At 39.2% G+C, this 27,868-nt stretch overlaps 2 protein-coding genes across 2 annotated transcripts in view; one reads left to right on the top strand and one right to left on the bottom strand.

Moving 5' to 3' along the window:
• Positions 1–401: 401 nt before the first annotated feature.
• On the top strand, positions 402–4,661 carry KCNS2 (potassium voltage-gated channel modifier subfamily S member 2). Its single transcript, XM_081952637.1, has 2 exons — positions 402–534; positions 1,291–4,661. The coding sequence occupies exon 2, from the start codon at positions 1,328–1,330 to the stop codon at positions 2,759–2,761; it is 1,434 nt and encodes a 477-aa protein (XP_081808763.1). The 5' UTR covers positions 402–534; positions 1,291–1,327; the 3' UTR covers positions 2,762–4,661.
• An 18,923-nt stretch (positions 4,662–23,584) lies between these two features.
• The window catches only part of STK3 (serine/threonine kinase 3), a 124,162-nt gene continuing 119,878 nt past the window's right edge, over positions 23,585–27,868 (bottom strand). The window contains exon 11 of the mRNA XM_081950331.1: positions 23,585–27,496. Coding sequence (XP_081806457.1) covers positions 27,338–27,496 — 159 coding nt within the window. The 3' untranslated portion in view covers positions 23,585–27,337. The remainder of the gene's footprint in view (positions 27,497–27,868) is intronic.

Here is a 27,868-nt window from a genome sequence, read left to right on the forward strand (position 1 = left end):
GACACACAAGGAATTTGCCTTTGGTGCAATAAAGAAAAGATGCAAACCAGTCGAAATAAACAGGCAGAAGGTATCTAACTCTGCTGGGAAAGAATGAGGAGCGTCGTATACCATCACTTCAGCTTGCACTGAAACCAGCGTGGTGGCAGGAAACAGACCGTGCACGATGGTGGGGAATTCCCTAGACAGCCTTCAGCCCCCTCCGATCGTGGGCACCTTCCTTCTTCGCTTCCAGCGTCTCTCAGGTGCCTCGCTCCGCTGCAGCATCTGAACCGTCGGCAAAAGAAAAAAAAAAGGCGGCGCCCACCTGGGGAGCGGGGGTGGGGGGAAAAGAGGCGCGTCCAATCCTCGGGCAGGGCTTGGCTGGAAAACGCGGGGGGCTGTCGGTGGTCGCCATGACTGCTGCAGCAGCCGCTGCCGCTGCCTGGAGCTGAGTCGGGAGGCGCGGCTGGAACGGAGCTGTCCATTCAGCACCACGGCGCGACGGTTTCGCCTTGGGTGGTGGTTCTATTCTCGGGGCGGCTAGTCCAGGATGTAAGTCTTTGCCGACTTATCTTTTCTAGGCAACGCGGTCCATCGTGCAAAGGTTATGTGTTGAGTCTGGGAGCCAAGGCAACTAACCCTTAGAAGAAGGACCCCGCCCAGCAATGGTAGCGGGCGGCTAGGGGAAGTTTCACAGTGAAAAATGGGTCTGGAGCTGTTGGGGGCGGTGGGGAAGGGGGAGGATTGCTTGCCGTTAGGGCTACTCTACCAATTTCATCGTCAAAAATCACTGGCTTTCCTAGTTATTTTGTGATGGTGCAGACATACTTACTCAATAGCCAAACAGGGTGAAAGGAAAAGTGCACAGGGATTCACCTTTGCTCCACTCACCCGAGCTACAATTTAGGGAAAGGTTGCACCTGGTGCCTCAGATCTGCCTGGTCTCCCCATCCAACTATTGAAAGCTGTGCCCTATTTTCAGTGATTGAGTAGGGGAGATGACGACCAAAAGCTGCATGTGTTATTGTATCAGTTACTGTATTGCCAAAGGGAGTAGAGGAAAAGGGAAGGGGGCAATCAAATATAACATATTGATTCGTGGGTGAGCATTAATTACCATCTTATCTCCAGTTAAGTAAAAAAAAGCTGCATCTCACAGAAAGAAGCTGATGGTGTGGGAAACTCAAAAGGTGGGTGATGGAATATATGACTGTATTTGATCCAAGTATAACATAAAAAGGAGTAATGGAGAATTCTCCTTCTGTTCTATTGGCTAACATGGCTTGCCTTGTCTTTATTATTCCATAGGTGTACTCTCTCCATTTAGATCTTGGAAATACTCACAATGACCGGGTTGAATCTAAGGGGTTTGTCTGATACGTATTTTGAAGACAATGAGATCAGTCTCAATGTTGGAGGCTTTAAAAAAAAGATGAGATACAATACACTATTGAGATTCCCCGAAACAAGACTGGGTAAGCTGCTGAGCTGCAATTCAAAGGAGTCAATTTTAGAGCTTTGTGATGACTATGATGACACTAAGAATGAATTCTACTTTGATAGAAATCCTGAACTTTTTCCTTATGTGCTCCATTTTTATGATACTGGAAAGTTACATGTGATGGGTGAGCTCTGTGTCTTTTCCTTCAGCCAAGAAATTGAATACTGGGGAATCAATGAATTCTTTATTGATTCGTGCTGCAGTTATAGCTACCATGGGAGAAAAATGGAACCAGATCAAGAAAAATGGGAAGATCACAGTGACCAAGAAAGTACCTCTTCCTCCTTCGATGAGATCTTGGCCTTCTACAATGATGCCGCTAAATTTGACCAGCAACAGTTTGGGAAAGTGAGGCGGCAGCTATGGTTAGCTTTAGACAATCCTGGCTATTCTGTCTTGAGCCGAATATTCAGTGTTCTTTCTATTATGGTTGTTCTTGGATCAATAGTAACCATGTGCCTCAACAGCCTTTCAGACTTCCAGATTATTAACAGCTATGGGAATTCAGAGGAAGACCCTAGATTTGAAATTGTGGAACATTTTGGTATTGCATGGTTTACTTTTGAGCTGGTGGCCAGGTTTGCAGTTGCCCCAGATTTCCTTCAGTTTTTTAAGCATGCACTCAATCTGATTGACCTCATGTCCATCCTTCCATTCTATATCACTTTAATAGTTAACCTGGTGGTGGAAAGTAGTCCTGCATTAGCCAATTTGGGTAGAGTAGCTCAAGTCCTGAGACTGATGAGAATATTCCGTATTTTAAAACTTGCTCGGCATTCAACAGGCCTTAGATCTCTTGGAGCCACCCTCAAATATAGCTACAGAGAAGTAGGGCTTCTTCTCCTTTACCTCTCAGTTGGAATCTCTATATTCTCAGTAGTGGCTTACACAATAGAAAAAGAAGAAAACAGAGCCCTGGAAACTATCCCTGCCTGCTGGTGGTGGGCTACAGTTAGCATGACTACAGTTGGTTATGGCGATGTTGTCCCATTGACCATAGCAGGCAGGCTAACAGCTTCTGCGTGCATCTTAGCTGGCATCTTAGTTGTAGTCCTTCCTATTACACTTATATTCAATAAGTTTTCTCATTTTTATAAGCGGCAAAAACAGCTGGAAAGTGCCATGAGGAGCTGTGATTTTGGGGATGGAATGAAAGTAGTTCCTTCTGTCAATTTAAGGAACTACTATGCCTACAAAGTTAAATCCCTTATGGCCAGTCTCACAAACATGAGCAGAAGCACCCCCAGTGAATTAAGTCTAAATGATTCCTTACACTAATCTATGGTTCAAAGGCCTGATTGCATGATGAAAAACCAAGAACTGTGTTTATATTAGTTGTTTCTCTCATTGAGCTTCTAATGCTGATGCACATTGAAATAAGAAGATCCATATAAGCTATTAATTTTGATAATAATTCACATTTACTTGAGCATTGTGAATGATTCATCATGCATCAAATTTAGGAACAATGTGTGTTTTGAAGTTAGCTCAAGTTTGATTGCCTTGCAATTGGAACACACATTGAATTCATCATAAAGTGATATGGGGAAATGGACACGCTATCGTGGAACCTTTGAATTCCATACAGAATGAAGTTTAGTTGCAGGTTGGCTCCTAGTACATTTTCATCTAGCTATTAGAAATAGCCTCCTGTCCTTTGTGTTGAGTACTGTAGTCTCTATAACATTAGTGTTGATAGTACTGTGCTTCCTTGTCACATATATAATTTGTTTTGAGAGTTCCTCTGACCACAAAAACAAACAAAAGTCACCTCCAATATGATTAATCTGATTTCACGATCTTTGAGGTATAGTGCGAACATTTCCTAATTCCTCTTTAATTTTAGAAACCATCTCAAAGATCTATATACACAATTAATATTGCATTTCAGAAATTACTTTTCCATACATTTGGGAGTTAAAACTGCCCCTTATAACAAGTAATGCTGTTGTAACATATTTGTGCAATTTTAATTGAGCTTGATTGTTCTTAAGAACTTGACACTGCATATCATTTGTAAGATATTTTATAAGTAACAAAAATGTGCCAGCTTGGATGTAAAAAGTTATGGGAAGTGATCACCATGGGTGGTTAAGAGACAGGATCAATTCTGGTTTTTCAAAACCTAACCAATACTAAATCCTGCCACCAAGTTCTGATGAAGAGTGTTCTTATATATATATATAGAGAGAGAGAAATCCATTCTGGCTCTGTTTGTTGTTGACCTTATAGTGTGAATAACATTGACAGAGTATGACCGAATGCTAAGGACTGACTTTCAAGTAGATGTAAAGCATGCTGAGTATATTATTCAAGACCATGCACTATTAACATATAGATTTTTTTCTTTCTCTGGGATTCATTGATTAAACTCTATCACGCCAAAGAATGGAGATTGAGGCCTATAATGATGGAAGTTGAAAGATATTTCTGCTGTTGCTGCTGCTACTAGTGAAATATGCATTCTTAGGTCATCCTCTCAAAAGGATATTTTTCAAAATTAAGTTTTCTCAAATATTTTCCAAACCTACCCGAGGAAATACCTAGATAGCATTGACTGCTACCACCTATAAAGCTGGGAGAGTCTATTAGGCTAAAATTTCCAGAATAAAATTAACTTAAAATGTCTGAGCTAAGTGAGCAGTATAGTTTTCTACCTAAGATACTCATGCAGCTGGCTATTGAAAAGAAATATACCAAATTCAGCAATGTAGGGTCAACCATACCCAAACTGAAAATTATGAAATGGTAAAAAAATAGTTACAATGGTCATATTAATTTATAGAATACTGTCCAGGTCTATCATAATGATTGGCTGAGGCCATTGAGGAAAACTAATGCCCAACCAGATCGTGTTCCATTAAGGTTGTAGTCAATTAAACACTAACATTCCTAGGTACATTTTCTTCAAGGTAAAGATAGAACTATTTGTTATTTTATCATACCACACCCAGAGACACCATTTAAGTATGTATACTTGTTGTGTGTAGATGGAAAATAGGAGATACACTTTTGATGCATGTGGGTGTCCAGGATAACGTCGAGATAACTTTTAGTACAGTGTCCATCCCTCTGCCCAAATTACCTAAACAGGTAATCTCAAGTCAAGCATTGAATTATCCTAAACTTTCTGTCCTGGAGATTTCAATGATCACCGAAGAGTGTTTGAAACTTTACATCCCCAAGTCTATGGGCCTATCCCACATGGTGTTTGGCCTCACGCATACAATGGAGCACACAAAGGACTTTGCTTTCTCTTCAGGAGGACTCAGGACGTTGAGGAGTCCTAGATGACTTCATTTTTATGGACACATCTACATCCTTGTTTTAAACCTCTACAAGGTTGGATTATTCCTCTCCATCAACTTGCTGAGGCTGGACAATAGGAACTGGAATCCAGTACAGGAAGGCAAGCCCTTGGAATTATGGAAATTAAAGTCCAACAATACTGCTTGTTCTGATAGAATATCTACAAAAAATATTCCAGCTTTCAGAATAAGAACTATTAATTGGTTGTTATATGGAAGGCCACTGCCATTATCACATTAAAATAACTATTGTAGTTATTTTTTCGGTACTGAAAATGGTTCTTACTTTTAACATAATGGGCAAAACTCTGGACCTCAGCTCTGGACTTTTCTTCATTGAGACCATGCAACAGTTCACAGGAATATTAAGAAGGGGGAAGGGAGAACATGTTAAACTCTAGAAGAAATTTAAAAACAGCTTATCTCTAAGATTTCCAAGCATTTGTGGGACATCACAGAGGCAACCTATCTGTGACGTAGCACGTAGAGCTCATAGACTGAATTCTAGTACCATCTGAAACATAGTTATTATCCCTGTTGAATTTGTATCCTGCCTTACTGTTCAGAAGGGAAGGCTAATCTGTATTTTCACAAAACGAAAGATGCAGAAAAATAGATAGAATTACCAAGATAGAACATTAGTGCAAAAATGCAAGCCTCCTTCGGCAGAAAAAGTAGGATAACCACACACCCCTCCACCCCCCAAAAAGACAACAAGACTGACTTCTCACATTATGGAGTGAGTAAACCAAACCTCACCTCAAGCACCCACTATTTTTTATTCCTACATCCAGAGTCCAAATTGCAGGTTGGACCAGTTTCACAAATCTCTTGAGATACTCTCTCCGTATAATATTGCCAAGGTTCATGCAATTATACTTTGGAAACCTTTGCCTGTTCACTATATGTAATTTGCTGAGACTTTTCAAATTGTTTGTACATAACTGTACAATCACCAGTATGTTCATTGGTACATAGACCAGGTGTTTTATCTCTGTACACTGTGTAAAGGACACATACCTGACATCAAAGGCAATACTGAGTGCATTGAGGCTATTTCACACAGAAATGTTTAAAAGTGCTTCCCCCCACCCAAAAAAATGGGCGGTCTGTTGTGTTAAAAATAATACCATTTGTTATAGAATTGAAGCTTTGAATATTAAGTAGCAATGAAAGATTAATATGTCATACATCCACTAAGAGCCAATGAATTGTTTTACCATTTGCAATGAAGCAATTAATATTAACTCAGGTTTAGTTAGAGTCAACATTTATTATATTGCTTGCTAATTGCATATGTCAGAAGAATTAAAAAGATGTATTCACTGATTAATTGACCAAGAAATGTAAGAGTTCCATTCTATGCTATAGTATGGCTTCTGGGAAATTTGGAACGCAGACCTTTCGAATGGCTTCTCTCAAATCCAGAAATGGGAAAGTTCCCTCTGCTTTATGCTCCTATGGAGGCTATCAAGCCAACCTTTTTGTGCAAAGGCCTTGACTGAGCAACCTTCTCTGAGCTTTCTTCACTTTCTTTAGATGTCTACTCTTGGAGTGCCCGTCTTGATTCTTGTCCTTTGCCTTTGAGGAAGCACGGGATGGTTCTGTTCATGAACTTAGCTTATATCCTCCTGGAAATATATATGGGGAAAGATATAGACAGGCAGGGGTGGGATTGAAAAATTCCAGCAACTGGTTCTCTGCCTGGTTGCTGGATGGTTGTAGCCATGGTGGGCATGGCTTACTCGGCTTCCTGCACCACGGCGGCAGGGGGGAGTTTTCACCCTCCCCAGGCTCTGGAAGCTTTCCTGGTGCCTCCAGGAGGGCAAATATTGCCTGCCCCAGGATCTGGAGGCCCTCCGGAGGTCAGAAACGGGCCTGCTTCCAGACTTCCTGAACTTCTGGGAGGCCCATTTTTTGCCCTCCCAGAGCCTCCACATGGGCCTTGCACTTACCTTGCATCCAAAATGGGCCATGTGGAGACTCCTGGGATGGGCGGAGCATGATGGGCAGGGCCAGCCAGTCCTTTCAACTGCCGGTTAGGCGAACCAGATGTAAAATTAGCATCCGGTTTGCCCAAATCGGTCCGAACCGGTTGAATCCCACCCCTGTAATACAGGCAAATGCCATGTATGATAAGACAGAGGGTATTGACTTCCAGTATTGTCCTACATGGAAGGAATAGCTGAGGAACTCAGCATTGGCTTCAATGAACTTGAACACAGCAGAAAAGGTAAGATATCCTCAAGCCAAGTCTAATACCTATGAACATATTATGTAGCATGGACATATTATGTAGCTTTCTTGGTGACTGTAGATGAATTCACATATCCTCCCTTCTCCTCAGCTTATTAAGTTTAGAGCCTCCTGCCCTTGAACCTGTTTTAAAGCCAAGATTGCCATGAAGTGAAGGAAACTTTTCAAGAAAGTTATCTGAGAGGAAAGAGACTTTTCTTTCCCAAATGCTGCCATCCCAATAAAGAAATGTAATTACCCTCTATGTGGTCCCCATTGTTATGAAGCTACTTTAAAGACTTTTGCAACATAGAACCAGTGAATTTTTCATGAGGGAGACTTGTGAAGGGTCTTAGGAAGCAACCCTTATCCTCCTCCTCCTCCTTCTTTTTCCATGTTTAGATCAAACTTTAAGTTGCCAGAATGAAGCCACCTACTTGGCGTTGCTGTTGGCCAAAAATAAGTCATTATCAGTACATATTTCTGGTAGTAGCTGAGATACCAACAGAAGAGCTGTGCTCTATGTCTCTCCACACTCACAGTGTATTGTTATCCACTAAGAGTCTTCACTTGAGCATATTGGTTTTACATTTAGGCACTCCAACTCTCAACCTATTTCAGGGTCCTCCAAGTAATATACGGGAGGTCAGATCCTTCAGCCATATCCTTCTTTAATGTTATTCCTTGCTCAATGGTCTCTTTCCTCCATCTTTTAATTCGGTAACCCTTGTCTTTAAAAAGTCCCACAAAAAAGGAAGTTTTAAAATAACTTCTGTTGACTTTTTGCTTGTTGCAAGGAATTTAGAGCTACAAGAGGGCGCAAAAACGGTACTTCAGATAACGCTAAACTGTAATGTCCAGCCTTTTTAGCCAGCATGGCAATTGGTGAGGAATCCTGGATGCTGAAGCTCCCAACATCTCAAGGACGGTAGGTTCCCTTTTGCAATTTAGCACAAATGTTCAACCCATCGCTCTGCTTGAAGACCTTATATGGGTAGTCCTCTATTTATGACTACAACTGAAACTGGAACATCTGTCACTAAATGGTCATTAAGTGAGTTGCACCCAATTTTATGACTTTTTATCACGATTGTTAATTGAATTATGTAGTTGTTAAGCAAATCAGTCTTCCTCCATTGACTTTCTTTGTTACAAGCTTCCTGGGAAGGTTACAAACGGTCATCACATAACTCTGGGAACCCACTTCAGCGAGTGCATGCATGTGCACTTTGCACGCATCTATCGTGTAGTTTGTGCTCATGTGCAGCATTCAAAAACCACCCATTTTAAGCTTAAAAACTTAGCTGAACCAAAAAACAGGGGAATATAGGATAGGAAAGGGCAGGAGGGTGGGTGGGGCCAACTGCTCACTGGAACTACCGGTTAGCCCAAACTGGTCCAAACTGGCTGAATTCCCCCCCCCCCCCCCCGCCTGGGATGCTGCAACCATTGTAAATACAGGTCGGTTGCCAAGTGCCCGAATTTTGATCACCTAAATTCGGGGACTCTGAAAGAGTTGTAAATGTGAGGACCGGGTTGTCAGTCACTTTTTCAGTGCTGTTGTAACTTTGAATGGTTGTTAAGCAAATGGCCGTATCGTTGAGGACTACCTGCTTCATTGTCAAACTGTTTATGCCATGTGAAATGTTGATGTTAGAGAAAATTGAATCTTCCATAGGTTCTGCTCATTAGAGCTAATTCTACCCTCTGGGACAGAAGAGATTTGTGGAGGAGGAGAGATTATATTTCATTCCTATTTTATTAAGCAGAATATTAATGAAAAACAGCCTCTCCTTCCTTTTGCCAATAAATAGAGGACACCAGGGTCCCCTTTTCTTTTTGGTAGGCTGGAGGTTTGGCAAAGCTTCGGTAATTCCCAGAGGTGCTAAATCAATATACATTGACCTTTTGGCTCCTTCATGATGAGCCTTCTCCCCTGGGGCCTCAGCTATGCAATTGATGCTCATGAAATGCTTTCTAAACTCTAGATCCTTTATTCTCTTCTTTACTTCCAAATGCAATATTTTTAAAAGCTTTCCAAATATCTCTTAACGTTAAATGTGAAAAACATTCATCTTGTTCTCACCATTTCGGTTCTTTGGGAGAAAATCACCTCTTACAGTATTGTCATTTCTCTCTTTCCTGGACTAAATTGGAATTTATCTAGGATGAGGTCGGGGAAGTAATTCCATTTTCTTGCTGTGACCTGAAGTTATAATGACACCCGCAGATTTTTAGAAGTATCTTCAGATACCTACAACCCTAACAGAGAAGGAATCTGTTCCAGTGAAACGGGAGACAATATATAAGAAACTACACAAAGAAAGGGTGTTTATTGTGCTGAACAAATCCACATCTTTTAACGATAAATCAAATTCCTTGTGGGAAACAAGAAAACAATTATTTGTTTAATTATGATTCAATAATAAACCACAACTGTCTGGTTTTATACAATGTGCTCAGTTTTGTACCATAGTTTATGAATCAAAATGGGAGTGTTCACACAATATATTAAGTCAAACTCCAATACCTGACATTATTGTTTAGCACAACACATCAAAAATCTAATGTATTTATTAAATACAAACAAGATATCACAGAATACATCTCAAGTTCTTTACTTCTCCCTCATTTCGAACCAGTCTCGTTTTTAAGCAAAATTGGAATTGAAAGGAAAGATAAAGCTGGTTTCAGGGGTGAAATCTACTTACCTTTGCTATCGGTATGGCAGCAATGTGATTACGCATGTTTGCATGTGTTTGATTTGCTTGCATGTCACCTCCGTGCATGCACAGGACCTCCCGCGCTTGCACAGAGCATCAAAAAGCAAGGGGGGGGAAATCAGCTGTGCCACATGATTTATGTTCGCTAGAAAGCAGGAAATTGTGCATCACAGCTGATCATCAGAAAAACCAGGTCACTCGAACCGGTTTCATTTATTTTACTATCAGTTCAGGCGAACCAGTAGCATTTTTACTACCAGTTCGGATGAAGCTATCCAACTGGTAGCATTTGAACCCTGGCTGGTTTGTATTTTAAACTAAATTTAAACTAAATTAGAGCTAAGATGATTACTCTGCATGTACAGGTAGTCCTTGACTTACAACCATTTATTTAGTGACTATTTGAAATTACAGTTACACTGAAAAAAGTGTCTTTTTGACCAGTTTTGACACGTTCAACAATTACAGCGTCTCAATGGTCACATGATCAAAATTCAGGAACTTGGCAACTGGCAGGTATTTATGACAGTTGCACTATCCAAGAGTCATGTGATGACCATTTGTAACTTTCCAAACCGGCTTCCGACAAGCAAAGTCAACGGAGGAAGCCAAGATTCGCTTAATAACTGCATTGGCATGGCTTAATATCTTTAACCTTTGCTTAACCTTGACCAAAAGATTGTAAATTGGAGCAAAACTCACTCAGCAACTGTCCGGCTTAGCAACGGAAATGGACTCTGTTGTGATCATAAGTCAAGGACTACCTGTATTTAATTATTTTCTTTCTGTCAATATTTTGCATTAGACATTAGTAGTAACTTCAGGGGAAGCTCTGTGTTAATAAGCATAATGCATTATTGACTTGCTTTAATATACTTATAAACTCAAAGGTTTCATTGGAGAAACATTTGTGTTAAATTCTGATGATTGAGCCATGGTGATGCAGTGGTTAGAATGCAGTATTGCAGGCTACTTCTGCTGATTACTGGCTGCCTGCAGTTCAAATCCCACCAGGCTCAAGGTTGACTCAGCCTTCCATCCTTCTGAGGTCAGTGAAATGAGGACCCTGTTTGTTGTGGGCAATATGCTGACTCTGTAAATCACTTAGAGAGGGCTGCAAAGTACTATGAAGTGGTATATTAGTCTAAGTGCTATTGCTATTGGGAATAGATATCAACCATCCTAAATTTGCACAACCCCCAAATAACAGTTTCAAACTGGTAATTTTAAACTGGCATAATATCCTTCCTACCTATCGTACAAACATTCCTATAACTAACCTGCCTTCTAGCATTCCAGGGTGTTTTTTTTCTTCCTTCCCCTCCGCCTTTGACAAAGGAACACCTGACAGCTTTGAGTATATAAACAGAACTGATCACTATGGTTAGCAACTGAACAAGGTTTAGGTTTACTATACCCCGCATAGTGCTGTTGGGTAGCTACCAGTAACTTAAGGATTATTGCATTATGGAAGATAAACAAACCTGGATGCCATTGCATTTTCCTGAAAGTAGAGCAATCAGCCTTCAATATCCTTGACTAATATAAAGGACCACTATGAAAACAGCCTATGGTTATGTTCAATCAGCAATTTGTATAAAATGTATACAACCACAGTGGTCACACTTAAACTGTTTCTGCTGTTTTGGAGGCTTTTCTACCAACATGGTAGAAATTTCCCATGCTCAGGGACAAATGAAAGCTTTTAGCTATAGCCAAATGCTCACTTTTCACTTCTTTTGGCTGGCACAGTAGATTCTGAGCAAGGATTGTATGAGAAAATTGTGCAGCCAAGCACCACGTTTTGCATTCATAACGATTCTTTGCAAATGCAACGAGGGAAGAACAATTAAGATATTGTTGTCTCAGTTCCCTGGCCCAATAAAGCTAACATGAGAAGGATATATTCAGCCCAGTTATTTCTAATACTGTAGAAATAACCAATTCAGCATGCCTTGCTAAAATACAAGGGAGAAAAGAGAAAGTTTTATAGAAATGCAAGTTAGATTAAAACTTGCATGGGTAACAAGTAACCAAAAAAAGTAACAAACAAACAATTATCCACATCTTTACTTGCATCGTTTTCTTACATGCATAAAAGCTGGGATAGATTAAATGAATAGAAATTGGGGGGTGGGGGGTGGGAATGAACTGAAAGCATTCTGCATGGTTTAAATACCTTGCTAATGACAGGGCTGGGAGGGGGGAATTCTAATATTTTGGGAGGAATTCATAAATTTAGTAATCCTTGGGATCCTGGTTTTTTTTTAAATGACATAACTCTTTTCTGGTTGTAAAATACTTAATATCAAAGACATTTCTTCCATTTCCTTTTAGTGTGTCTCTTATATTGATGACTCCATCTTAACAAGTCTTGAAGAATAAACTGAGCAGAGGCAATACAAGCAATGGAATCAAGAAAAAAGCAGGCATTAATGTATCTGTCAACCCAATAATCTTCCTAGGAATAAAATCTGTTATGGCATATTTAACTTAAAAGATTAAAACAAACAAAACAACACTTTTCCAATGTAAACCTCCCCCCCCCCCAAAAAAAATTGACTGGCTGTAACAATCCATAAGAAAATAACTTGGCATAAATTGTGTCTTATTTCTTCTGCTAAATGCCACCAACTCAGAAAGAATAATGCTATACATCTGGGATCTGGAAGTAGGTCTGGTATGATTCAATTTCAGTCTGATTTGTTTCTCTCTGAAAGCCAGATTGATGTAGTGGTTAAGGCATCCGGCTAGAATAGCAATAGCATTTAGACTTATATACCAATTTTCATAGCTATTTATAGAGTCAGCATAATCTGGATCCTCATTTTACCAACCTTGGAAGGATGGAAGGCTGAGTCAACCTTGAGCCAGTGAGAATCGAACGGCTAGCAGTCGGCAGAACCAGCTTGCAATACTGTACTTTAACCACTGCACCACCGCTACTTTTAGAAATTGGGAGATTATGAGTTCTATTCCCACCTTAGGCACAAGTCAGCTGGGTGACCTTGGGCCAACCATTTCTCTCAACCCAAGGAAGGAGGAAATAGTAAACCACTTCGGGGGGAAAAATATTTATCAACAAAACAGCAGGGATTTGTCCAGATAGCCTCCAAGAATCAGACATGATTGAATGGCAAAAAAAAAAAAAAAAGTAAAATCTCTTTAGGCACACAAAAGGCATGTACAATGAAGATAATGATGAACTTTACAAATGTCACTTTAATGATGAATAATCATGGCTTTCTGATGTGAACTTCATGTGGTAGTTTGCCCATTTCACTTTCTCTGTTACTTGACACAGAATGTTTTCATTAATTATTTAGTTTAGGATTCAAATAAATAATAGTCTGGTATATTATTTTATCATCAGGAAAATGCAAACTGCAGTTGCTGAGAATATATTTTTGAAAAAAAAATATTTGGAGAAGGGGGATTGTTTTACATTATGGCATTACACATTGCTTTATATTTTCTTTGCTTAATGCAATAACAAAATGTACTTATTTTCTTTTTAAAATGGTGTTTAATGAGGTGTGAGCAATCTTTTCTGACTCAAAGCAATTTCTTCCAGATAGCTGAGATGTCACGTAGAAGTAGAGATGCAGGCCTGATTTGCAGAAATGATGTCAGAAAAGCTAAAGTTCAATATGAGCTAAAATTAGGGAAGACTAAGAATGACATAAAGAGATTTTTCAGATAAGCTCAAGACGAATGGAAAAGAAACCATATATTATTTAGCTGTTTAGTAAAATGTCAAAAGAGTAAGGTTTAACCAAGAAAAGGCAGAATAACTCAATTCCTATTTGGTTCTGTCTTTTCCATCAGGCAATTATAAAAAAGAAAGTTAAAGTAAAACAGGACTCATGGTTGAACTTGATAGAAATACAAGGAATATTTACTAACCTTGAAAGATTTATAATCTCCAGATTGGATCCTATCAGGAGTTTTAGAATTGTCTTGCAGTTCATTTTCATTGAGAAATCTTTAAGAATGGGCCAAATACTAGATAATTGAAAAAGGGGGAAAGGAGGTATGGAGAGAGAAAAAACAACAACCAATAATATCTGGAAAGATTCTAAAATAGATCTAAAAAGATCAATTTGAAAATAATGCCGTAATAACTAGAGAATCATATGTTTTGTCAAGAACAAGTCCTGGCGGAGCGATCTTGTTTAATTGCTTGGGTCATTTCCTTTAACCTTTCCCTTCACAAGTCAAAGCACTTGACAAATTACCCCTTGTCATTATTGTACTTTTAGTACAAGTATGTTTTTAGAAGAATGGGTGAGCTAGCATACATGTTTGGAAGGCATAAATAATACTCTAGAACCGTGGTGGAGAACCTATGGCACGTGTGCCTGAAGTGGCACGCGAAGCCCTGTCATCTGGCATGTGCGGCATCGCCTGTTCCTGTTCCGGGTTTCTGGCGCACATGCACACACAATGATCAGCTGGCTTTTGTACCAGAAACTGGAAGAGCTGGTCTTCCATTTTCCAGCGTGAGCATGCGTGCCGGCCAGCTGATCGTCACGCGCATGCACACCAGTAATAAAAAAACTAGCTTGCCGCTCTGCATGCACATGCCGGAAACCAGAAGTTCATTTTCTGGCATGCATATGCCCCCTAGGTAGCTTCTCTTCCAGGTTGCATCCCAGACGAGCGCATGCATGTTAGTAACACTTGTTTATGGAATCTGGCTTCTCCGTTGACTTTATTTGTCAGAAGATAGTAATTTCGAAGTTTCATTAAATGAATGCTTGTAAACCAAGGACCACGTGTATTTCACATTCTGAGAAAATCGTAGTTTTTCTCCAAGGACTGTTATCTTTCTGGACAAAGGTGCTTCTCAATAGTGAAATTCTCTGCTTGTTCTCCTTTTTACAGGTTCCTTGACTTTTCTTGCCAATAACTATCTTCTCCGCAATGTCCAAGATGTACTGCTCTCCTAATTGGTGAAAAAGGTGTGAACAGCATGGAAGGAGGGGCAAAGGTAGAGGGATGCAGAGCAAGGGAAAAAAAGGATAGTTTCCAGTTACAGTATATGGTGTAGGCCAGGGGTGTCTAAACTTGGGAACTTTAAGACTTGTGGACTTCAACTCCCAGAATTCCCCAGCCAGCATGGCTGGCTGGGGAATTCTGGGAGTTGAAGTCCACAAGTCTTAAAGTTCCCAAGTTTGGACACCCCTGGTGTAGGCAGTGTGATGGGAAAGAGGCCATCTATGTCAAAATTGACCACAGGGAGAGGGATACGACATCATCTATCCCCAAGTCTACCACACTGTCCTTTCAGCAGTTCCAAGAAGGCTTCACACCCTGTGACCCTGACAACACAAATAAACCACCAAGTAGCCTTATCGACTATCTAAAAGAATGCAAATATCCAGCTGTCTGCAAAGACTATAAATCTTTCCATTCCCCACCATCCAGTCAGAGCTGAAGAAGCTTCTTGGATGAGAAGCAAAATGTCCAAAGAAAAACCAGAAAGTTAAGTTGCCTCTTGAAAAAGTACCTCTGGGACAGCCGTAACCTGGATGACTGAGAATCTCCACTGACAGTGTGATGGGAAGTTTCACTTATACTTGTCTTGTATGGGACATGCAAACAGTAACAGGAGAGATTAAATAAATGGCATCCTAGAAATCATTTGCGTTCCCCTCCTAACTACCCTTTCTTTTTCCATCTCAGAGATAATCCTTTCAAAATTAAAACAGTACAAGCATTTGGCAATAAACACATGAACCTACTTCTAATTAGTTAAAGAATGTACCGTAGAATTAATGAGCTGATTTGGTCATTGTAAGCGAAAAAAGTATATATCCAGCAATCAAGACCCAAAATATTTATTTCAGAATAGTTTTGTTTTGAAGAACACATTACTTTTTAAACATGAACAGGTTGTTTTCCTTGCTTAGCCTAGGAATATTATTTTCAGGCAGATGGGACCAGTAATAAGGGTACAGAAAAATATGGGTTGCAGTAATTTTTTTGCATGTGTTTTTTATGTATAGCTTTTTAGCAGTTGATTTGATCTTGATTTGATCTTATGCGTAATACAAAGTAAATTTATTTCTCATTTAGAATAATAAGTATGTTTTAACAAAAATGTTAGATTGTAATAGTGCTGCCCTTTAAGAACTATATATATTGTTTAGAATGCCTTTATTTTGAACACATTCCATGATTTGTTGTGCAATATAAAATCTGGATAACCAAATAGCTCATTTAAAAAAAAATATCTAACCCTTTTGATAATGTTGTCTTCCAAAATGCATCAGGCTACCGATAACACTTTCCAGACACATTTTTTCTTTTTATTTATGCATCTTGCTACTCAGAGCACCAATTTTCAACCTTTTGCTGCATATGGATTGTCATCCCAAACTACTGCAAATTATTATATAAGTCAAAAAGAGACAACATTTTAGTACCACTGATACTTCAGCATTCTTGACTACTGAGTTGGTGGGACAGGAGTCCCAACATTAAATTAAAAAAAACCAAAGTGTTGTTTTTAAAAATGGCAGAAGTCTCCTAAGACTGCTAAATCTTGAGATATATTTGTGTTCTTGCCTGAAAACTTATATAGTTTGAAACATTACAAGGATTTGGAAATAAACATCAGAACCTACTCCTAAAGAGCATAGAATTAATTAGCTGATTTGGCTATTGTAAACCTGGAAAAGACCCTGTTGTTTTCTAAGAAAGGTTTTCAGAAGTGGTTTGCCATGGCCTCATTTTTAGAACTAAGAGAAATTGACTAACGCAAGGTCACCTAGCTAATGTTTTGCCTCAGTGTAATCCTCGAGTTACGAAGCAGGGGTGGGTTCCTGCCAGTTCTAAACTCTTCTATAGAAGAGAAATCTACTGTGCCATTTAGAACCGGTTCCAGCTCCCTCCCCCCACCCGTCAGCACCACGCTTGCCCTGCTCACCGCTCACTGATTGGCTGGCTCACCAATCCCCCCACTCGCCTCTAAGAGTCCTATCTAACCTTAAAGTCTTAAAGCTGTCAAGTTTTAACATCCCTGGGGTTTTTTCCTAAAGGGTTAGGGCTGCAAAGGTCTTGTAACTTGATAGCTTTAAGACTTGCACACTTCAATGCCAGATTTCCCGAGCCAACATGACTGGAGGAGGAATTCTGGGAGTTGAAGTCCACAAGTCTTAAACTCTTTTTTTTCTAAAGGGTTAGGGGTGCAAGGGTCTTGTAACTTGATAGCTTTAAGACTAGCATGCTTCAAATGCCATAGTTTCTGAGCCAATATTTTGGTTGCTAAGCAAGAGCATTGTTAAGTGAGTTTCACCACATTTTACAAGTTGGCCATGCCCACCCAGTTACATGACTGCCAAGCCACTCCTACTTGGTCACATGGCTGGCAAGCCACTCCCACCCAGTCACATGGCCAGCGAGCCACTCCCACAAAGCAGGCCACACCTACAGAAGAGGTTCTAAAAATTTTTGAAAGCCACCACTGTTATGAAGGCAATGGAGCCTGCCCATTCCTGAGGATTTATGGGAGTGAATCTCATACCTTGAACACAATCACTCCCTCCTTCTGCCCATACATTCGTTAATTGAATGTGTGGCTCGTTAAATGCACATGAGGTATTGCAGGGCAGGGAAGACTATTGAGGGGGGGCTAGTGATGGAACACACCACCCAAGGCTTTCCAGACCCACTGAAATACCTCATGCTCCCCACAATTGCTTTCCCCCGACCCGATCTGCCATGTTGGGTCACTTACCATGCGAAGATCTAGCAAGCTGTCTCTTCTCCAACCTCTCAACTGCACATGCCCCTCTGACACTTCATTTAGGCTTCTGCAGGCCTTGGCTGGCATTTTTCCGGCCAAATGGAGCTGCATTTAGACCTGCGCAGGCTTTGGCTGGCACATTGCAGGCCAAAATGAAGGTCCGGAGGGGCAGGTCCACCCCTCCAATTCTCCGTTTAGGCCTATGCAGGCCTCGTCTGGCATACTGTAGGCCTAAACGGAACATTGGAGGGGCAGGCCCACCCTCCCGAACCTCCATTTTGGCCTGCAATGTGATGGCTGAGGCCTGGGGAGGCCTAAACGGAGCATCAGAGGGGCCACCCTATCTCTTCGAACCTCCATTTTGGCCAGAAAAGTGCAGGACAAATGTTGCAGATGAAGGCCTCTGCAGTTGTTTGTAAGGGTGAACAATTGTCGTGGTGCTGCAAGATTAATAGTTTTGGGACTTGTTCATAAACACTAGAGGGCACTTCGAACGTTCACTAAGGGAATGCTCCTAACCCGGGGATTACTTGAAGTCTAATGCCTTAACCACTAGACCAAACTGGCTCTCCAATCTCACCCAGAAGGAGATCTGACATTGATGTATGATAGGTTTTTATTAAAAAAGCTGTTTCTTTTTCAAACTTTTCAAATATCCATTTTTTCTTTTAATATGCATTAAAAGCTTTTAAGACCAAAACACAAACACAACTATAAAATATAATGTACAATTGTAGGTTGGAATAATGTACAAAAAATATTGCATGTATCTAATTTTAAAGATATAAAACCACAACTTTTTAAAGAGTTCATATCAAATTTATGTGGAACTGACTTTGTTCAGATTTGCTAATAATACTATTCTTATCTGCCGAGACCCACAATTTATTTATTTATTACATTTATTTAGAGTGGTGTAGTGACCTAGAGGTGATGCTCTTATCTCACAATCAGAAGGCTGTGAGTTCGATCCTATGTAGCGGTAGAAATTTCTTGCCACAAAGAGAAAATATCTGCTGTGAATTCCTCATAGGCATCAGGAAGGGCATCCAGCCAGTAAATGCTCAGTTTCTTTCAGTGGCCTCAATTCCTCCCTAATGCAAGGGATTATAGAGTCATTAAAAGAAAAAGATTTAAATTTATTTGCCATCCATCTCACTGCATGGTGACTCTGAGCAGCTTACAACATTGAAATACGTATAATTAAGTCTAGTAATAACTATTCAAAACAAAATATATAGGATATCCTGAAAGAGAATTTTGTTTCCTGCTAAACCATACAAAACTATAAAGATGCTCTTTCTTTTTTTATGCATTACATTGGATTATTGTGCATATTATGCTGAAAGTAAAATGTTTGAGTCTGATCAGAGCTTGAAAAAACCAATATTATCCCTAGTGTTTATTTAAAAATAGCAATAGCAAAAGCATTTAGACTTTATATAAGTCTAAATACTATTATTTATATACCGCTTTACAGTGGTTTACCTCTGTAGGACGAAAGGCTGAGTCAACCTTGAGCCTGGTGAGATTTCAACTGCCAAATTGCAGTCAGCCGGTTGTCAGCAGAAGTAGCCTGCAGTACTGCACTCTAACCACTGCGCCACTGCAGCTCATGAAATAGTGCTATATATGTATATAATTCACATATAAGCAAGCTATAGCTGTGATGGCGAACCTATGGCACGCATGCCAGAGGTGGCATGCAGAGCCCTCTCTGTGGGCACATGCGCCATCACCGGCTGGTCTTTTGGTTTCCAATGGGCGCATGCGCCTCAGCCAGCTGGTCTTCGAGTTTCTGGCACTCCACTGCACGCAAAGACCACCTGGCCGATGCGCACACGAGCACTGGCCAGCTGGTCTTTGGGTTTTTGGTGTTTCAGTTTGGGCACTTTGTGCTGAAAAGGTTTGCCCTCACTGGGTTAAAGGCTTCCAAGCACGATCTTATAGATAACAGCTGAGTTTGATCAGACAAAGATCAATAACCCAAACTGTTCCTATTAATTGACTAGATCTCATAGAGAGTTTTGCTAGCATGCTGACCTAGTGAAAAGTGATAAATAATATTTATTTGTCACATTTCTATACCACCTTGGTTGTTTGCAAACAGAAACATACAATAATGTGAAAAGCAGAAAGTGTTAAGATAAAATTAAGAGTAATGTTAAGAATTAAGGTTAGAAAATATTAAAACAGCAGAGGAAGTGTTTTCATGCCACCCGCCCAGGGCAGTGTATTACTCCAGAAGAGTGGGGGCATCTCATCTCTGGGAGTAAGATATTCCAAACATTAGGGGCAATGATAGAGAAGGTTCTCTTCCTAGATCCCACTAGTTGGAATTATTTAACCAATGGGATCTGCAATATGCTCTCCCTGGAACATGGAACATGGAACAGGTTGACGTAATTGGGGCAAGATGGTTCTTCAGATAACCTGGTCCTATGCCATGAAGAAAGAGACATGGTGGTTCAGTGGCTAAGATGCTGACCTTGTCGATCCAAAAGGTTGGTAGTTTGGTGGTTCGAATCCCTAGCACCATGTAACAGAGTGAGCTCCCATTACTTGTCCCAGCTTCTGCCAACCTAGCAATTCAAAGCATGTAAAAATGCAAGTAGAAAAATAGGAACCACCTTTGGTGGGACGGTAACAGCGTTCCGTGCACCTTCGGCATTTAGCCATGCCAGCCACATGACCCCAGGGACATCTTCGGACAGCGCTGGCTCTTCGGCTTTGAAACGGAGATGAGCACCGCCCCCTAGAGTCTAGCACATATGCGTGAGGGGAACCTTTACCTTTATGCCATGAAGGGCTTTAAAAGCCATAACCAACACCTTGAATTGGATCTGGAAGCAAACTGACAAACAATATGTAAATAGCAATGTCATCCAGATGGATATTCCATGAACATTCAAACATCATGCTGCAATTTACATTGTTTGTTTTTTTCCCATCTCATCTTTGTCTCTACCTTTGAAAGGCAGTAAGCTAGGTAACTAGTGGTTTTGCTTTTGCTCCTCAGCTCAACAAGTTGCTAACGTTTTGTTGAAAGCCTGGTGTACGCTGTACTTGTTTGCACATTTAATACTTTCTTTGCTGTAGCTTCAAAGTGATTTGGTTGCTTTAAGTGAGTCAGATTTTGGCCCCGACATTAGAATTCTCCATACATTTGATACATTCTGTATCTCAGACCTCGAGATGAGGAAGGCTAGATAATATTTAAAGATGAACTACAGATTGCAGGATGTAGTTAGGCTTTGATATACATTGATGAGATTAAATATTACTGGGTAAAAGCTATGTACTACTCTGAATTACTTCCTTAAAAGGAAATGTTTAGCTGAACTTTTCTTTGTAAGATTGGGAAGTTTAAAAAAAATATTTCAAAAGAGGCAAATGGCAGAGCTCTTTTGTATCACTACCAAGAAAATTGTGCTATTAAAACAGGTACTATGTTCATGTAGTCACCTGGAATCCAGTTTGATTCCAAGACACCTTTACTTGGTTAATGAATTCTTTTGGAAAGAGTTTTAAATAGGTAGAACGATTTTATCAGATGATCCATAGCATAGCATTGTGTTTGCCTTCTATGAAGTGCTTTTTCAATTGATAATCAAGTCAGCCTTACTCTGGACATGTTTTCCAGATTGTTGGGCACAATATGCTGACTCTATAAACTGCTTAGAGTGCTGTAAAGCACTAAGACGCAATATATAAGTCTAAGGGTTATTGCTATTGCTGTTTCACCTATTTATTAAGTAATCACGTTATCGACATCAATATGGATGGATAGCTTGGCAAATGTCATAGTTTCAATCTTTTGGGAATGTTGTTATTTTAAGGGGGGAAACATGAGAAGCATTGTCCCAGCAATATTCTCTATTCCAACCTATTGAAGGTAGCAGTGAACCATTTCTGTGAAGTAGGAAGGAATGGGAGGAAGACTATTGCCATGAAACTCTCTCCCAAGCTCTCTTATCAAGCAAATAGTGAAAGTGACTATAGTACTCAGGGCGGAGGGAGGGGCTAATGTTGGCACCCACAGCTGTTTATAGCCAAAGTTCCTATTGTGACCTGTCAGCTGCCAGCAGAGCTGGTGGCAGACTCGGACAATGAGGAGATTGGGGAGGAACTTGGGCCAGTTCTGGAGTCTGGGGAAGGCTCTTGATGGATGCCCTGCATCGGACACAGAGATAGAGCCAGGGCCATCCGACATTTCCCAGCCACTGGAGAGGCAGCTGACTTTGGAGGCCGAGATAAGTGAGGACGAAGAGCAGCTGGGCCTGTTCCAGATGCGCGTATGCGCAGAGTTGTTAGGAGAGGAGAACAACTGAGGACAAGAAGTCGATTTGGGAAGAAAGACATACGTAGATGCTGAATGGCTCCTCCCTGGCTGGGGAATAAATAGAAGGAAAGGGGACTGGTGGTTGTAGGAGACAACCGTTCGGATTTCTGAAGATTTGGCTCTTCGTGTTTCATGCCTCAGAGATTGCTCGCCAGTACTTAATTTGCAGTTTTACAGCTGGGAGCTCAGGGCCTGGCAATTATCACAAGGAACTGATAAGGTCTGTTACTGCAGTTAACTCTTTGAAGGACTATTGCCTTCTCGGTGTGTGAATGCGATTACCGTATTTTCCGGAGTATAAGACACACCAGAATATAAGATGCACCAAGGTTTGGAAGAGGCAATTTTTAAAAAAAAAAGTTTTTGCACTCTGCAAACCTTCCAAAAATGGCCTGTTTTTCACAAAAACGGGCCCATTTTTGTCAAAAATGTTTTGCATGCATAGCCTTCAGGAGGCTTATAGGTACTCCTGGGGGCGGGGAGGGGGCAAAATTGAGCAAAAAGCAGTCCGTTTTTCACTCATTTCTGCCTTCCCCAGCCCCTACATGCTTTCTGAAAGCCTTCTACAGGCTCTGTACGGCCATTTTGGTGAAGGGGTGGGGTTTCGGGAGGCAAAAAATGCTGTATTCAGTGTATAAGACACACCCAGATTTTCACCCTCTTTTTTGAGGGAAAAAGGTGTGTTTTATACTCTGAAAAATACGGTAATCCGGAGATAAATGAAGAGGGCACAAGGAGTCTGTTTCTCTTTTCTGCTAAGGCTGGGTTAGAATAGTCCCCAGACCTATCCAACTCCCTCTTCACCTTTTTCACTGGCTTTGAGTAAGGTGTTAACTGCTGAGAGATGACAGTAGAATGAAACTTCCCCCAATAAAATATTTCTCTATTAGAAGGGAGTTGAATTGGTGCCAATTCCACTGCATGTAAGAAACATTTCTAGTTGAAAGTTGGTTTACTACTGACTTCCTTAAAAGAATCCATGTATTTTGTACACAATCTCTTTATTTAACACAGCTTCTGGGATACTACTCTCTGATTTTCAAACAGCAGACTAAACATAATTTCCATTAGTGTCTTCTAGAGATAACTTTAATGCATAGAGTTACCATTAAAACAAACCATATTTCTAAGCAAAGCTGACAAGCTTTGTGTTAGTTCTAAGACATGCACATCTACAATTAGTTCAATTTCAATGGAATTTTCTCTGAAGAAAGCACATCAAAGGCTGTACCTAACTGAGAATTCCAGGCATATTTATTCAAAAGTAAATCCCTTCAAGTTCAATTGAACATTCTCAAGTAAGTGTTTACTACAGGTAGTCCTCAACTTATAGCAGTTCATTTAGTGAGTGTTCAAAGTTACAACAGCAGTGAAAAAAGTGACATGATTGTTTTTTAGTTACAAACTTTGCAGCATCCCCATGGTCATCTGATCAAAATTTCAGCTGCTTGACAACTAGTTCATACTTATGACTGTTGTAGCATCCTGGGGTCATTTGACCATTTTTTGCGACCTTCTGACAAGCAAAGTCAATGGGGAAGCCAGATTCACTTACCAACCGGGTTACTTACTAACTTATCAACTGCAGTGATTCACTTAACTGTAGCAAGAAACTCACTTAAAAATTCTTACTTAACAACATACATTTTGGGCTCAATTGTGGTCGTAAGTCGAGGACTACCTATACTCTTCAGTTTAAAAAAGCTAGTTGAATGACACAACATCAGACATTGATGGAAAATAGTTTTTTTATTCAAAATGGTAACAAACATTTATCTTTCAGGGTTTGGGGAAATTGTAGTTTAGAACAGTAAAACTTTTATATACGAGACAGGAAACAAAGCATAAATCACTCTGAGTTAAAATTTCACAAGGTCTATACTAGAATTATTGCAAGTTTTAATTAAAAAAGTATTTTACAAAAATGTATATTTTTAGTAGAAATAAAAGTGGTTGTGAGCACAAGTAAGGTATGTTTCAGTAAACATTAATAAATATGAAATAATAAAAAGGTCAACTGCATATAACTCCTATCCCTAAATTTCATTATTATACAACTTTTTTGCCTTGATCGGTTAACTGTAATAAAATCAAATTATCTGCTCACCCTGACTATATTAATACAATAACTGTAGAGAAATTCAGGGAATTCCTAATATTATATTTTGTCTGCTACTTTTCACAATCTCGTTTCCTTTAGAATATAGCTTTAATCTATAGTATTTATTAGAGTCCCATTTTTCTAGAATGAGAGGGAAAGTGTGATATTCACTGGCCCTATCAGGCTGTAACATTTGTAGCTTCTGAAGCAAAGATATATAAAGTTTATTTCATTTTATCCTAAGAATGATCACTCTTCCTCTAGTTAACATCTCTCCACTTAACTTACAATAAAAGCACAAATTGTCTATAGAAATCAAATTTGAAACACAATAAAATTATCAACAATTATCATTTAAAACACCAATCAATTATAAGCAGCAGAGGCTAAAGCAAAGCATCACAAAAAAAATGGAAATAAAAAAAATATATTTGTGCCCATGGTTTCAGTCCTGACTTTGTTTCTTCCTGTCTTGATATATTGCAATTAACTCAGAAAGTCTTCACATAATCATGGGTTTTTGATTATGTTTGTACCTGGAAACATAGGTTCAGAGCAAGACAGACTCTGAAATGACAGTTTGCAACTGTTTTTAAATTTCTGGCTTGTTCTGAACCTTAATTTGTTATCTGGATGCAATGCAAAAACTATGGTGATAGTTACTGAAAACTTCCTGGGTAACCTTGGCAAGTCAAGAAGGACAGTAGGAGGAAAGAGTGAAGTTTGTGCATATCTTATACCAAAATGTACATGTCAAATTTATGTTAGTATCTGAGCAGAGATCTTTCCAAGTGCTGTGTATATGTCTTAGCCTGGCAGTTGGCTTTAGTATTGTCTTTCTGGATTTCACTGTGTTAATAATACTACTAATAATAATAATCAAAGCAATACCAAAAGAAAGAATCAAGTAATTTTTAATTGGTTAAATTGCATAAGGCACACCAGGAAAAGCCAAGGCTGATGACCTGATTAATCTTTTTTTGGTATTTTTCACAGATCAGAAAAAAGAATATTGAGACATTCATTTTTTTAATGTACAAGATTTTAGAATGCTCTGCAAAACTGAGGACATTAAAGGAAGTTTCTAGATGGACAAATCTTACTAGAGACTAATCTAAATGACTAACCTCGTTAGACTAAACATATTCATTCCTAGCTCTCTATGAAACTATGGGATTCTGAACTTCTCGGCAATAGCTGTGAATGTTGGTCTTTCCACTACTAAGCCAATGACTATGGAGTCATATACAGTACTGGCCAAGAATTACAGATAGGAATCATTCTTAACTATTCAGTTCTATTCCATTTGCACTCTTCAGACTCTTTTTGTAGCTATTATTACACACAATTCTGTTTGCATTTCAATTGCTTCAAATAGGGGGCTCCCATAATACCAATTATGATTGATTTTTTTTAAATATCATATATTATTATAGAGTATATTGGGAAGAATGCTTTATAAGTTACATTAGAATCACTTATAATTATCTATACATCTATTTGCTATTTAGCAAAACAATTTAGATGCCTTCCTAAAAAAAAATAATTCACAGTAAATTGCAATCAATCTGATATGAAAAACAGTAGGAGACATTAGCCCCAGTGAGGTTTACACCATAACTTTTTATATTTCATTTCTATTAAAAATTATGGTTTATAGCAGCTCATTTAGGCTATAAAAGGTTGTGATTTTCAATTTATATTTTGGGTTTCAATTTATGCATGTGTATTCATACACATGGTAAAATTGTTCTCAGCTGAAATATAAAGGATGGTAATTTATTTCAAATATTTTAAGGCTTTTCAGAATACACTGTGGTCTTCCAGTTTTCAGTGCATAATTTTAGTGGCTCACAATGACTGAAACACATAATAAAATAAACAATTCACTAAAATCCAGAATCTTAACATGCAAATTAGTGGCAAGGGGGAAGGTAAGGACAAAATAAATCTGTGGCCCTCTTAGCATAATTGTAATATGACTTACAAAATAGATTCCATAAGCATACAAAAGTAGCTATTAATATAGACAATACAATACATTTCACATATTAGACAGAATAAATGAAAAATGGGGGAATGCTATAGCATATTGAGGAAATTAAATTTAAAGAGCATATTTCCAGGAAAGCACATAAGATAACAGATGAAAATATCTACACAACAGTACTGGGATACCTACAGGAACGAACTTATTACCATGGAAATGATTACAAAGAAGAGCTGCTGAAGGGGAAACTATCAGGAAAAAAAATAAAGAAAACAAAGAGAAAACATGAAAGAATGCTGGAATCAGAGTAATTTTCTTTGGCTTTTCAATTAGTGCTTCTCAGAGTGTGTTTGTAATAGGAAAACATTTCCAAATTTCAATAAAATAAGGGGAAAGGGTAAGTGGAGTAAATAGGTAAGCAGATTACAAAATAGCCTTTATTGTGAAGCCAAAGGAATTTCCGAAAATTATGCAAAATGAAAAAGAGTGATAGATAGAAATATGCACCATAAACTCAGTGATCTGCATTTTTCTATATTAAAAAGAAAAGGAGGAGGGAGGGAGGGAGGGAGGGAGGGGGGAAGGAGAGACAGAAAACTCAGTATATAGGCACTTGTTTCTTACATTGTAAGATCCTGCCTATTGTATGTGAAAGGAACAGACTTAAGACAAAATCCACTTGGAATTTCTCCAGTGTAATTTCCCTGGAAAAAGGAGTTGCTTAAGACTGCAGAACCCTGTTATTTTCAAAGAGAGATGCCCGAGAGAGTAGAGGAGTAGGCTGCATGCTCATCCTTATGTAAGTATTTCTCTACACTCAACATCAAGCTCCTGAATCAAAACCCCATGAGACCCACGTGTGTGCTTACAAACCAGCTGGAGCTAATACTCTACCTGAGTCAGCCCTTAATACAGCAATACATTCCATTTAGAGTGTGACCATTAACATACACTTACTTCACTTACTCTGCCCTGGCTTCCACTAACTGCAAGCACCATTTATAGTTAAGAAGCATCAAGCATAAAAATAAATAAATCACCAAAGCATGTGGAATAAATATGCCTTTAAATGATAGGCGCATACATTGCCACTTAAAGCTCTGCATTAATTGGAAAATTTGAAATAGCTTGAAGTCTTACTAGGACCCCAAGTCATTACTGCATAACACCCAGCATTACTGAAACACTGCTGAAAGAGATCAGGAATGTGAAACATCTATTGTATCAAAACATGAAAAACAGAACATATTTTTCACTTGGGCTCAAGGACATTTAGCGTGCTTTCCTTTTGTCCTTCTGCTTGAGTTGTTGCAAAGCTCAAACGACTCGCCTTTCAAAAACTGTAGTTATGAAGACTCTCCCAGTGTCCAGATCAACTCGTATCATTATCTTCTTCAGAAAATCAGAAGTTTTGTTGCCTTCTTTTTTTTGCATCCATAGCATCCAGAATTGGTTGTCTTTTAGCAGTATATCTTTGACGAAGCTCTTCAATTTCACGCTCCATCATTGGATCTAAAGCTTTTAATCTCATCTGCAGCTCTTCCAAACTTAGGTTTTTTAACTGTTCGGGTAAGAATAAAAACATTTTTCATTAATAAAAATATTTTCACTCATAGTAGAAGTTGCACATGAATGCATAACCATCTACTCATCTCATAGTCTCTTATATAATATAAGGTATCAAACAGTGAATTAATCTCATCCAATGGACTGTGCAGGAAATATTTATTATCAACCTGCAGATTACATTTAATTAAGTGTGCATTTAACTGCAGGACAGACAATCTTCAAAATTATGAGACATAAATTATGAGAGGATATGCTGTTCTGAATCACTTATTTAAAAAAAATGATTATGTATATATGTATATATGACAATATATTGATAACAGCTCTCAAAATGACCATCACTGACAAAATGACAATTGGAGCA

Source organism: Natrix helvetica, assembly GCF_964273705.1.
Source record: "Natrix helvetica genome assembly, chromosome: 4".
In the NCBI taxonomy this organism is placed as follows: domain Eukaryota; kingdom Metazoa; phylum Chordata; class Lepidosauria; order Squamata; family Natricidae; genus Natrix; species Natrix helvetica.